This window comes from Bubalus kerabau, chromosome 5 (assembly GCF_029407905.1).
Source record: "Bubalus kerabau isolate K-KA32 ecotype Philippines breed swamp buffalo chromosome 5, PCC_UOA_SB_1v2, whole genome shotgun sequence".
Taxonomy (NCBI): Eukaryota; Metazoa; Chordata; class Mammalia; order Artiodactyla; family Bovidae; genus Bubalus; species Bubalus kerabau.
The window spans coordinates 85,096,586-85,108,866 of NC_073628.1; the positions used below are offsets into that span (position 1 = coordinate 85,096,586).

The 12,281-nt window shown below is 35.6% G+C and overlaps 1 protein-coding gene across 7 annotated transcripts in view; it reads left to right on the forward strand.

Annotated features, from left to right (window-relative positions):
- The window catches only part of AHCTF1 (AT-hook containing transcription factor 1), a 94,151-nt gene that overhangs the window by 55,975 nt on the left and 25,895 nt on the right, over positions 1 to 12,281 (forward strand). For all 7 annotated transcript variants that reach the window (XR_008714854.1, XM_055582056.1, XM_055582060.1 and 4 more), the window contains exons 22-26: positions 8,844 to 8,988; positions 9,069 to 9,200; positions 9,868 to 10,018; positions 10,475 to 10,625; positions 10,956 to 11,063. Coding sequence is in view for 6 of the 7 variants with exons in the window: in XM_055582056.1 (XP_055438031.1) it covers positions 8,844 to 8,988; positions 9,069 to 9,200; positions 9,868 to 10,018; positions 10,475 to 10,625; positions 10,956 to 11,063 (687 nt within the window). In the remaining variant the exon portion in view is untranslated. The remainder of the gene's footprint in view (positions 1 to 8,843; positions 8,989 to 9,068; positions 9,201 to 9,867; positions 10,019 to 10,474; positions 10,626 to 10,955; positions 11,064 to 12,281) is intronic.

The following is a 12,281-nucleotide window of genomic DNA, read 5'->3' on the forward strand; positions in this document are numbered from 1 at the left end:
CTCCTTGGAGAGTTGAGGTTTGCTTATACCAAGAAGCAGCCAGAAATAGAGAAAGAATGAAGTTATGCTAAGTTGATAAATTATATTCTTTGACGGTATATTCCAGTGATGGTACTCTGATATTTTTGTTAGTCTGGATTGCTTGGGTGTTGCAGTTCTTTAATTTTGTTGTTGCATTATAGCAATACTCAGTTGCTATAATAATTATATTTGTCATGTATATACTAACTGACAATTAAGTGGCATGATTGGAAATACAGTGGTCTGGTTATTGGGTTTTCTTAATACCTAAATAGTTGGGAAACTTTTTTGGGACTGGAATTTCTTAGATTGTGACTATTTTTATTTAATTCATACTGGTTTTTTGTTGAGTCTTATTGGTTGAGTCATTTTATATTTTCTTTATATATTTAAAAATTGGCCACTTTACTCACCTCAAATTGTCATTTATGAACCATACATTACAGCTTTGAGGAGAGAGGATTGGATCTTTACATTTCAGACAGATCTGCAATTTAGTAATAGACTTGTTAGACATTGAAACTTACAATGTCCTCAAAAGTAATGAACTGCTAAAGTACTTGTTGAAATAATTTTGGTTAGTAAAAGTATTTGGCTCAGCTGAATAAATCAAGAATAAATATAAGAACAAAAAGTTAAAGAAGCTAAAGAACATAAATGTTTAATAAATGGGTTAAAGAGTTCTAGTACTTGATAATGTTTACAATAATGCAACCTTTATATAATGTAATTTCAAAACTGTATTTCTCAAGTACAGTAAAGCCTCGGTTATCTAGTCTCCAAAAACATAGCATCATTAAGTGTCCTTTACAGTAAGTGCATAAGTTAAAACAAAGGGCCACTCAGAATGCCATTTGTGAGATAACATGTTTTCAAATTCAGTAAATGTTTAAAATAATTACTGAGGTGTTGTTTGGTTTTCTAGCTGTTGTGTGAATTTATGTTAATTAATCTACATTTTAAAATGACAATATTGGAATAGTTACTGATTGTAACAGTTGACAGTCTTTGGACTCAGATAGATCTGAATTTATACCTGAATTCTGCTACATTCTGAAATATGATCAGAAGCAGTTAAATTATCCTTTCTGAGCCCAGGTTTCCTCCTGGGTTAATAATGACTGCTTTGCAACATTTTGAGGTTAGTTAAATGGCATAAGCACTATTAGAGTTGCAAGTAGTAAATCATTAGTAAATGGTGGTGAAAGTAAAAGTTGCTCAGTTAGGTCTGACTCTTTGCGACCCCATGGACTGTAGCTTGGCAGGCTCCTCTGTCTGTGGAATTCTCCAGGCAGGAGTACTGGAGTGGGTAGCCGTTCCCTTCTCCAGGGGATCTTCCCAACCCAGGGATTGAACCTAGGTCTCCCACATTGCAGGGGGATTCTTTATGGTCTGAGCCACCAGGGAAGCCCAGTAAAGGGTGGTAGATTGAACCTTCTTGAGTTAATCATCATTGCATCATTTATTTAACTTTTCAGCCTAACGCCTGCCTGTTTCCTCTACCACCTCTTCTTTATTAAGATCATCTTTCTCTTTCTGTGAAACCTGTATGCTGGTAGCTTTTCAGTTACATGAGCTTACTTTATGGACATACCATCACAGTTACGGCAAATAGATTTACCTAAAAGTAATCATGATGCACAGTACACGATAGCCTCAAAGTAACAGTTTTAGATTTTTAGCTCTTAAACATTACGTACTCAGTCTTAGTAAAATAGAAGTACAATAGAGCTGGAAAACCTTTTTGTATAGGTGTAATCATTATCTTTATTCTTTCCACTTTCTGTGGGTTTCATTCTGCTGTGCTTTTTAACTCAAGTTGGTTTCTCATTTTCAACCTTTTATCTTTACTAACATAAAAATGTAAATCTGAATGTTCTGTATATTACTTTGGATCATCCCACAATTTTTATGGTTATTTTTTTCCTAAGTATTTTTAATTTTCATTATGATTTTTTTCTTTCCCTATTAATTATTTAGAAGCTTTAATGTACAAATACGGTTAAAAAAAATTCTTTTCTCTCTTAATTGCATTGTGACTCCATAATGTGATCTACACATGGATCAGATGGCCAACACCAAAATCAGATTGATTATATTCTTTGCAGCCAAAGATGGAGAAGCTCTATATAGTCAGCAAAAACAAGACCAGGAGCTGCCTGTGGCTCAGATCATGAAATCTTTATTGCCAAATTCAGACTTAAATTGAAGAAAGGGGGGAGAACCACTAGACCATTCAGGTATGACCTAAATCAAATCCCTTATGATTATACAGTGGAAGTGAGAAATAGATTTAAGGGACTAGATCTGATAGACAGAGTGCCTGATGAACTATGGACAGAGGTTTGTGACATTGTACAGGAGACAGGGAACAAGACCATCCCCAAGAAAAAGAAATGCAAAAAAGCAGAATGGCTGTCTGAGGAGGCCTTACAAATAGCTGTGAAAAGAAGAGAAGTGAAAAAGCAAAGGGAGAAAAGGAAAGATATACCCATTTGAATGCAGAGTTCCAAAGAATAGCAAGGAGAGATAAGAAAGCCTTCCTTTCCTCAGTGAACAATGCAAAGAAATAGAGGAAAACAACAGAATGGGAAAGACAGAGATCTCTTCAAGAAAATTAGAGATACCAAGGGAACATTTCATGCAAAGATGGGCTTGATAAAGGACAGAAATGGTATGGACCTAACATAGGCAGAAGATATTAAGAAGAGGTGACAAGAATATACAGAAGAACTGTACAAAAAAGATCTTCACGACCCAGATGATCACGATGGTGTGATCACTGACCTAGAGCCAGACATCCTGGAATGTGAAGTCAAGTGGGCCTTAGGAAGCATCACTATAAACAAAGCTAGTGGAGGTGATAGAATTTCAGTTGAGCTATTTCAAATCCTGGAAGATGATGCTGTGAAAGTCCTTTACTCAATATGCCAGCAAATTTAGAAAACTCAGCAGTGGTCACAGGACTGGAAAAGGTCAGTTTTCATTCCAATCCCAAAGAAAGGCCATGCCAAAGAAGGCTCAAACTACTGCAAAATTGCACTCATCTCACACGCTAGTAAAGTAATGCTCAAAATTCTCCAAGCCAGGCTCATCAATATGTAAACCATGAACCAGATGTTCAAGGTGGTTTTCGAAAAGGCAGAGGATTCAGAGATCAAATTGCCAGCATCCTCTGGATCATCGAAAAAACAAGAGAGTTCCAGAAAAACATCTATCTCTGCTTTATTGACTATGCCAAACCCTTTGACTGTGTGGGTCACAATAAACTGTGGAAAATTCTTCAAGAGATGGGAATACCAGACCACCTGACCTGCCTCTTGAGAAACCTGTATGCAGGTCAGGAAGCAACAGTTAGAAGTGGGCATGGAACAACAGACTGGTTCCAAATAGGAAAAGGAGTACGTCAAGGCTGTATATTGTCATCCTGCTTATTTAACTTATATGCAGAGTACATCATGAGAAACACTGGGCTGGAAGAAGCACAAGCTGGAATCAAGATTGCTGGAAGAAATATCAATAACCTCAGATATGCAGATGACACCACCCTTATGTCACAAAGTGAAGGAGAACTAAAAGCCTCTTGATGAAAGTGAAAGAGGAGAGTGAAAAAGTTGGCTTAAAGCTCAACATTTCAGAAAACTAAGATCATGGCATCCGGTCCCATCACTTCATGGCAAATAGATGGGGAAACAATGGAAACAGTGACAGACTTTATTTTCTTGGGCTCCAAAGTCACTACAGATGGTGACTGGAGCCATGAAATAAAAAGACCCTTGCTCCTTGGAAGAAAAGTTATCAGCAACCCAGACAGCATATTAAAAAGCAGAGACATTACTTTGCTGACAAAGGTCTGTCTAGTCAAAGCTATGGTTTTTCCAGTATTCATGTATGAATGTGAGTGTTGGACTATAAAGAAGGCTGAGCGCCAAAGAATTGATGCTTATGGACTGTGGTGTTGGAGAAGACTCTTGAGAGTCCCTTGGACTGCAAGGAGATCCAACCAGTTTATTCTAAAAGGAAATCACTTCTGAATACTCTTTGGAAGGACTGATGCTGAAACTGAAACTCCAGTACTTTGGCCACCTAATGGAAAGAACTGACTCATTGTAAAAGACCTTGATGCTGGGAATGATTGAAGGCAGGAGAAGTGGACGACAGAGGATGAGATGGTTAGATGGCATTACTTGCTCAATGGACGTGAGTTTGAGCAAGCTCTGGGAGTTGTTGATGGACAGGGAAGCCTGGTGTGTTGCTGTCCATGGTGTCGCAAAAAGTCAGACATGACTGAGCGACTGAACTGAACTGACTGAAGGAAGGTTTGCTGGACTTCTTGGTGGTTTAGTGGTTAAGATTCCTCACTTCCAGGACAGGGAGTGAGCTTCGATCCCTGGTTGGGAAACGAAGATCCTGCATGCCTTGCAGTGCAACCAGAAAATAAACTTTAAAAAAATGAATAAGAATGAAACGTTTGCATGTTGCCTCCTCTAATATGTATGTGTCTATTCCTTGTAATACTGCTAACTTTTTGTATTTTGAATACAGTATTAGGTACATACAAGTTTTAAATTGTTATTTTTTAATGACTTTAACCTCTTATTGTAGAATAACCTTCATCATGAGTAATTGTTAACATAGCTACAACAACTTTCTGTTATTTATGATTCATCTTTTCCTAATATTTTAACTTTTACACTAATCACTGGAAATCAATAGTTGCTTGTTTACATTTCTGAATTTTTTTTTTCATTGTGATCTCTATGATTCATTTCAAAAGACTGTTCATATTTGATCTGTCATTTTTAGAGCCTGTCACAGGAGTGTTTCTAAGGCTGTCTTCTTACTGTGTTGCCAAGAACCCCCATACATTTCTTTTTTTTTTTTTTTTTGGTTCTTCAATTTTATTTTTAAACTTTACATAATTGTATTAGTTTTGCCAAATATCAAAACATACATTTCTTAACTTTACTGTTAGCCTGCTAGTTTTAGCCTTTCATCAATTGAAGTGATTTTCTTACTGCTTTTATTGGCATCGTGCCTTCCTGCCATGAGGAGCAGGAGAGTAATGGGTATATGAGAGTTACTTATTTTAAAATTTATGTTTAAGTATTGGCCCAAAATGGAGCATCAATTTCTTGAAGTTGGAGGTAACTATGCCTTCTGCTGTGGGAGAAACTGAGAAAAATATACTATCATTTGTCTTTTGCTTTCAGGTATGCTTACTGTTATTAGATTAGTTTTTGATAAATCATAAATAAATTAATCTTACTCTTACCTCGTGTATCTGCTCACTGGGCGTGGATATCATACTTTAAAGTGGAAAACTTGAAACATATCCAGGGACTTCTCTGATGGTCCAGTGGTTAAAAAATCTGCCTTGTAGTGCAGGGGACATGGGTTTGATCCTTGGAAGGGGAGTAAAGATCCCACATGCATCAAAGCAACTAACCCCTTGGGCAGCAACTAGAGAATCTGAGCTGTGAGGATCTCTCATGACACAATGAAGATCCTGTGTGCTTTAACTAAGACCTACTGCAGCGAAATAAGTATATGTATGTGTGTGCGGTTTATATATATATATATATACACACACACATATATAGCATATATATAATATTTTATATATGTGCAACCCCATGGACTATAGCCTGTCAGGCTTCTCTGTGCATGGAATTCTCCAGGCCAGAATACTGGAGTGGGTGTGTGTTCGGTTCTCCAGGTGATCTTCCCAATCCAGGGATTGAACCTAGGTCTCCCGCATTCTAGGTGGATTCTTTACCATCTGAGTCACCAGGGAAGCCTATGTGTATATAGGCTGGGAGAAGAGGGGCAAGAATACAGTTCTTTTTGTTTTTTGAATAATAAGATATTTACGTGTTTTTTTCTAAAATTACAAAAGGATACACAGTAAATTCCCAGCCTCCTAAGCTTCCTCACAGTACTAGTGTATCTTTCCTAAGACATTCTGGGACATTCTGAGCAAATGCACATGTACGTCATTGCTCTCCCTCCCCCCTTTTAAAAAATACATGCTGTCATCCATCTGCAGTATATTTTTAAAAGTAATTTAGTTTGGAATTCATTTCCTGATAGTACATAAAGAGCTTCCTTATTTTAATCATTGCATGATAGTTCATTATGTGGATGTACCAGTATTTGTTTAACTGCCTTTGCTTAGTGAACATTTGGGTGGTTTTAATCTTATGGCATTTCAAACACTGCTGTGTATGAGTATCCACCCATTTTACACAAGTGCAGATTTATTTTGTAAAGTCCTGGGAGTAGAATTTCTGGGTGAAAAGTGTAAGCGTTCGTCACTCAGTCATGTCGGACTCTTTGTGACCCAATGGACTGTAGCCCACCAGGCTCCTCCATCCAGGGAATTCTCCAGGCAGGAATACTGGAGTGGGTTGCCATTTCCTTCTCCAACTGGGTAAAAGGATATTTGCAATTTTAATTTTGATAAGGCATATTGCCTTCCATGTATGTCTCACTTTGTGTTATACCCTTTAGTTAGGCATTTATCCAGTTGATTGGTGAAAATGGTAATATTAATCTGATTAGTCTCACTATAATATAGAATGCATCTTTTCATGAAGAGCTATTTTATAAAGTTAGAATTGCCAGTGTTTTATGATTCTTTGTCTCTTCTATTTCAATATTATTTAATCCTCTCACTGTTTCTGTTACTACTTTGTGATTTTTGTTTTATCATTTAAATTTTTGATGCAGCTGAAATTTATTTTGGTTCAAGCATTTTGTAAGAAGATTACAGAATACACAAAAGTAGAATAGTACTGTAGTACTATGAAAATTACGTATACCCATCCTACATCAGATTTAACAGATACAAGATTTTATTATACCCACTTCATCTATTTCTTTATATTAAAATTAATGATTAGATGTTCATTCATCTTCACTATCTATTTTTCTTTCTGTAGAAATGGTGTGCTTATTTTTAACACTCCCAGATTTCTGATTTAGGGGAAAAAAACTATCTCTTAAATACTCAGGTTATAACAACCACACTGTTATCCCTGTCCTGGTAGAAGAAGGAGTGCAAGGCAATTTCAGATGCAGATTCTTAGGTGATACACCTAAATGTTTTACTTATTTGCACTATTCTAGTCAAACAATAAAAATTTTAGGGTCCTGAACTGCCAGCAGTGGGATTTGCTTCCCCAAGAAACTTTGTATCTACAGAAAGTCTGGGACAGTGCTGCTAAAATTTCCTCAGATGCATTTTCATTATGAATACTAATTGCTGTAACTTGGTTCATGTATTCTGTGTTTTTTATGCATGTCAGTTATTTATTTACAAGTCGTTATTTCAATTTTTGTAATTATTTCAATAAAAACTATAGTTAAAGCCTTTGGTAGGGGGTGCTGTGCCTGGTCTTAGTTGTGGCATGTGGGATCTACTTCCCTTACCAGGAATGGAACCTGGGCCTCTTGCACAGGAAACACAGAGTCTTAGCCACTGAACTATTAAAATCAAAATTACCTATTCACTTAAAATTAGGAATGATGACTTTTTTTTAGAAAATTATTCCTATCTACTTGCCATTTTTTATTCTACTCCTGCTTCTGCCTTGACACTTATCAGCCCTTCCAAAAATTCTACATGTGAGACTAATCATTGTTAATCTTAGTATGTGTCTTTCAAGACATTTTTTTGTTTATATAAATACATAAAGACTTATAGGCTTTGTTTATTGGTTAATTTTTAGAAAATCTTATTATTCATGTTGTTTTAAGCCTATTTTTACTTGTCAGTGTATCATGAGACACATAGCTTCATTTAATGACCTATTGCTCACAGAAGGATGTTTCAGCAGCCCCACTTATTTCTAAAACTGTCTGATTTGACCTAAGTTCTCCAATCAGATCTTGCTGTAGATAAGCCAGAATCTTACTAAGAAGATTTGCTAAGCTAAGTCCTCTACTTTCCCATAAACACAGTATGCTGTTTGTGTCTCTAGATCTTTGCTCATTTTCTTTTCTACTGTTCTCATGCTCAGTGTCACTTTCTTAAGAACCTCACTTGAATATTTCTGTGAGTTCTGTCCAGATCACATTAGATTTTTGTCTTCTTGAACTCTTGGGTTCAGATGGCCCCTGACTTAACAGTGCTTCAACTTATAATTTTTTCAACTTTAAAATGGTGCAAAGCAGTATGCATATATGAAGTAGTAGCCATAGTTTGAGTTTTGGTCTTTTCCTAAGCTAACTATATGCAGTGCGATTTTCTCTTAACGACGCTGGGCATCGACAGTGAGTTGCCGCTCGCATTAACCCACATGATCATGAGAGCAGACAACTCATACACTCAAAACCATTCTCTGTCCATGCAACAATTCTGTTTTTTATTTTCGGTGGAATATTCGATAAATTACATGGAATAGTCAACATTTTATGATCAAGTATTTAAAGATGCCTTATTTTCTTTACTACTTCACAGTGATTAATATTCAATAAAATTTTAAAGTACTTTTAAATAATATGTACATAGTATCTTTTGGGGCTTCCCAGATGGCTCATTGGTAAAGAATCCACCTGCCAGTGCAGGAGATAGGAGTTTGATCCTTGGGTCAGGAAGATCCCCTGGAGGAGAAAGTGGCTGCTCACTCCAATGTTCTTGCCTTGGAAATTCCATGGACGGAGGAGCCTTGCAGGCTACAGTCCATGTTGGTCGCAAAGAGTCAGACACGACTAAGATGCATGCACAAAGTATCTTTGGGATTCTTCAGGTGGATGTCTTGTTTTGAACATTTCAAATAGCTTTTCTAAAACTAAACTTTGATAAATATTGATTTCAGGTGCATGGTGGAGGCCTGGACTTTACTGCGACAACATTCTAATAGGTTGAATATAGAGGAGCTGCTCAAACATACATATGAAGTCTGTCAGGAGATGGGCTTAATGGAGGATTTACTGAAGCTACCATTCACAGACACTGAGCAGGTAATGATTTGTCAGTGTAAACTTATATCTGGAAATTCAGGATAAGTTAATAGCTTACAAATCTGTTTTGTTCTTTCTAGGAGTGTTTGGTGAGATTTTTACAGTCCAGTGCGAGTGTTCAGAATCATGAATTCCTTTTAGTTCACCATTTGCAGCGTGCCAATTATATTCCTGCCTTGAAGCTGAACCAGACTCTGAAGATTAATCTTATGGTACAGTTGAACTTGTTTTACTATGGGGGGACAAGAGAATAGGGAAAACAGATGACTTCATTATATAAGAGCTTTGTATAATCTTGAATGTTGAAAATCCTCACTTTCTGAAGCAGAATTGACAAACAGGGTGTTGTTACTTATCCAGTTCTTTTATATGTGCTATTTCTGTTTAGGTATCTGCCCACAGTCTTGCCAGACTAACTACTTTACTCACTCAGGAAAAATAGCAACTGGTAGAGGACAACAGTAGGAAATAAATAGTGCAAAAAGCATGGACTTTAGGGGTTGGACTAATTGTTCATTGGCTCTGTGTGCTTGGACACACTCTGAACCTTGGTTTCCTTAATTGTAAAAGGACAGTATCTTTTGTGAGGATGCACAGACATGTGTGTGATGGAACATGTTGCTTAGTAAATGAAAATCATTGCTTTTATTAGTTGTAAATAATCAAGGCTGGGAAGGAGAGACTTGGAATTTATCGATGGGTAAGAATTGATGAAGCAGTTAGGTTGTGTGTATGATGTCTTTGGTTTGGAAGAATGGGTATGTAGAAAGGTGGAAGGTGTTCTTGTGTATTCATAATTATATTTTAATAGTAAATAATCGACATAGCAGCTAACATTTTTGAAGATTAAATTTTTACCAGTTATGTTATGTTCTATAGAATGATCGTGATCCTCGTTTGCGAGAGAGATCAGTGACTCGAAATTCTATAATAGACCAATATGGGAAAATTCTTCCTAGAGTCCAGCGAAAATTAGCCATTGAGCGAGCAAAGCCTTACCATCTGTCAGCGTCATCAGTTTTTCGAGAAGGTAAGATTTCATTGAAAAATGTCCTAAAATATTGCACTAGAAAAGATATTGAATGATTATCTTCTGAAACCTTTGTTATCTTCTGTTTAGCTCAATTTTGCTTTGATTCATCACAGTGATGCTTTGTGGTTTTGTTTGTTTGTTTATTGGTGGTTCTACCCCAAGAAATCGAAAGCTTCCTTGGAACTTGTAAACTTTCTAGTTTATTTAGTACAGAGTGACAGAACTCTTTTGATTTCATTTGAAGACTGCTGACTTTTAGAAAACATGTAGAAAAATTATTTCACTGTCTCCTAAAAGCCAAAATTGTTAAATTTCTGCACATATATTGCTAAACCAAATATAATTTGAACTACTCATGTTTTGTTTTCTCCAATCACTTTGCCGTATTTGTCTGTCTACTTTAAAATCCTGGTGTTAGAGATGAAATTAAATACTACCTTTTTTGTTTCACAGTTTCTAGACCAAAACCATTATCAGCAGTTCCAAAGCAGGCTGTAACTGGGACTGTGTTAACAAGATCTACTTTCATCAATAATGTGTTATCTAAAATTGGAGAGGTCTGGGCAAGTAATGAACCCGAAAATAGCATCTCTGTCTACAATAGGTATGTTTTTCTTACACCTTTTACACTCATGCCACTTGCTAATCTTCCCTGGGTTATCAGCTGCATTCATAAACAATCCAGCCTTAGAGCTTATTAGTGTATGTAGGAAAAATGTTTTGTGTTGTCTACTTTTCTTGCAAGAAGAACATTCTTTGTTCTTAAATTTGAAACCAGTTATGTTCATTGTTATTTGTAAATAAGCAGAATATACATGGTAAAAAAAAGATAGCCCCCCTCCCATCTAACCTCACCTTCTTACAGTGTTTGTATTGATAATTTAGTCTTCTTTGTGATACATAATCAAAAGTTAAATTTTTATTTTCTCTGTAGTCCTAAAGTAGAAGAACCCTCTCCTGTAGCATATTCTCTCCCAGATCCAGAGCTGCCTGAGGCATTTGTTGGAACACCAATTACAAAGGCATCACAAAGAATTTCTAGGTAAGAATTTATTTAATCACTTCTAAAAGACAGTATTAGACAAGAATTACACTGATACGATATTTGTCTTAATTTCACTTACTTTACTTAGTAATGGTATTCTCTAGGTTGATCCATGTTGCTTACAAATGGCAATATTTCATTCTTTTTTTTGACTAATTCCATTATATATATGTATATTATATATATGTCCATTATATATTTTTTAATGAAGCTCCATTCTGTTTTCCATGGTGACTATACCAATTGATATTCCCACCAGCAGTGTTAAGAGGGTTCTCTGTTCTCCATACCCTCTTTAGCTTTTATTATTTGAAGACTTCTTGATGATAGTCACTCTGACCAGTGTGAGATGATACTTAATAATTACACTATAATTTTAAAATTATCTTTGAAGTCTTCATAAATACTGTTTTAAATTATTGAAGGAGTTTTTAATGCTTCCTTTAAAAAAATAATTTGGGCAGTTTTATAGTAATTTTAAGGAATTTTACATCAGCTGATAATCTACTTAGAATTTTGCCTAATGATTTCAGACTGCTTAAAAAAAAGCAAACTTTGTTGTATTAAAATCATAAGCAAAATAAATTATTAATTTGTTTTCTTTAATCTCTCTGATTCAGACCCATGAATGAAGGTTATTTTTTGTAAATCCCAGCTGATCTTGGTTGGCTTCTAAAAACTTGCTCCTGTTTAACTGAGCCTACTAAAATGTCTTAAGTGGCTTTAGTACAATAATACTTTTATTTCTTAAACCTGTGGTTATTAGAAAAGTAAATAGTTAAATTGAAATTTTGTATCCAAGATAGAACTGTGGTGGTTTATTTTATTTAAGGCATTGGAGAGTGGAGAAGTGTTCATAATCATCAATAGCAGAGTACAAAAAGTATCTCTTAATGTAATGATTCTTTCTCTTTAATAATATGACCATAATTGTTGAAAATTTTTGACATTTTACAATTTATCCGTGACAAAATGACATAATTTTGTTGAAATAGTTTTGATACTAAGAATAAAGGTACTCAGAATAAATTAATAACTTAAAAACAATTGGGCTCAACCCATTTGTAGTGTATATAATGGACATCTTTTCAAATCATGAAAGGATTTTCCCTTTTTTGGGTTAGATTTTATTAAATTGAGGTTCTTTTCCTTTCTTACCATGAGGAGATGGTGAGAAGGTTGCTTCAAATAGAAGTCATTATCACTGACATGGTA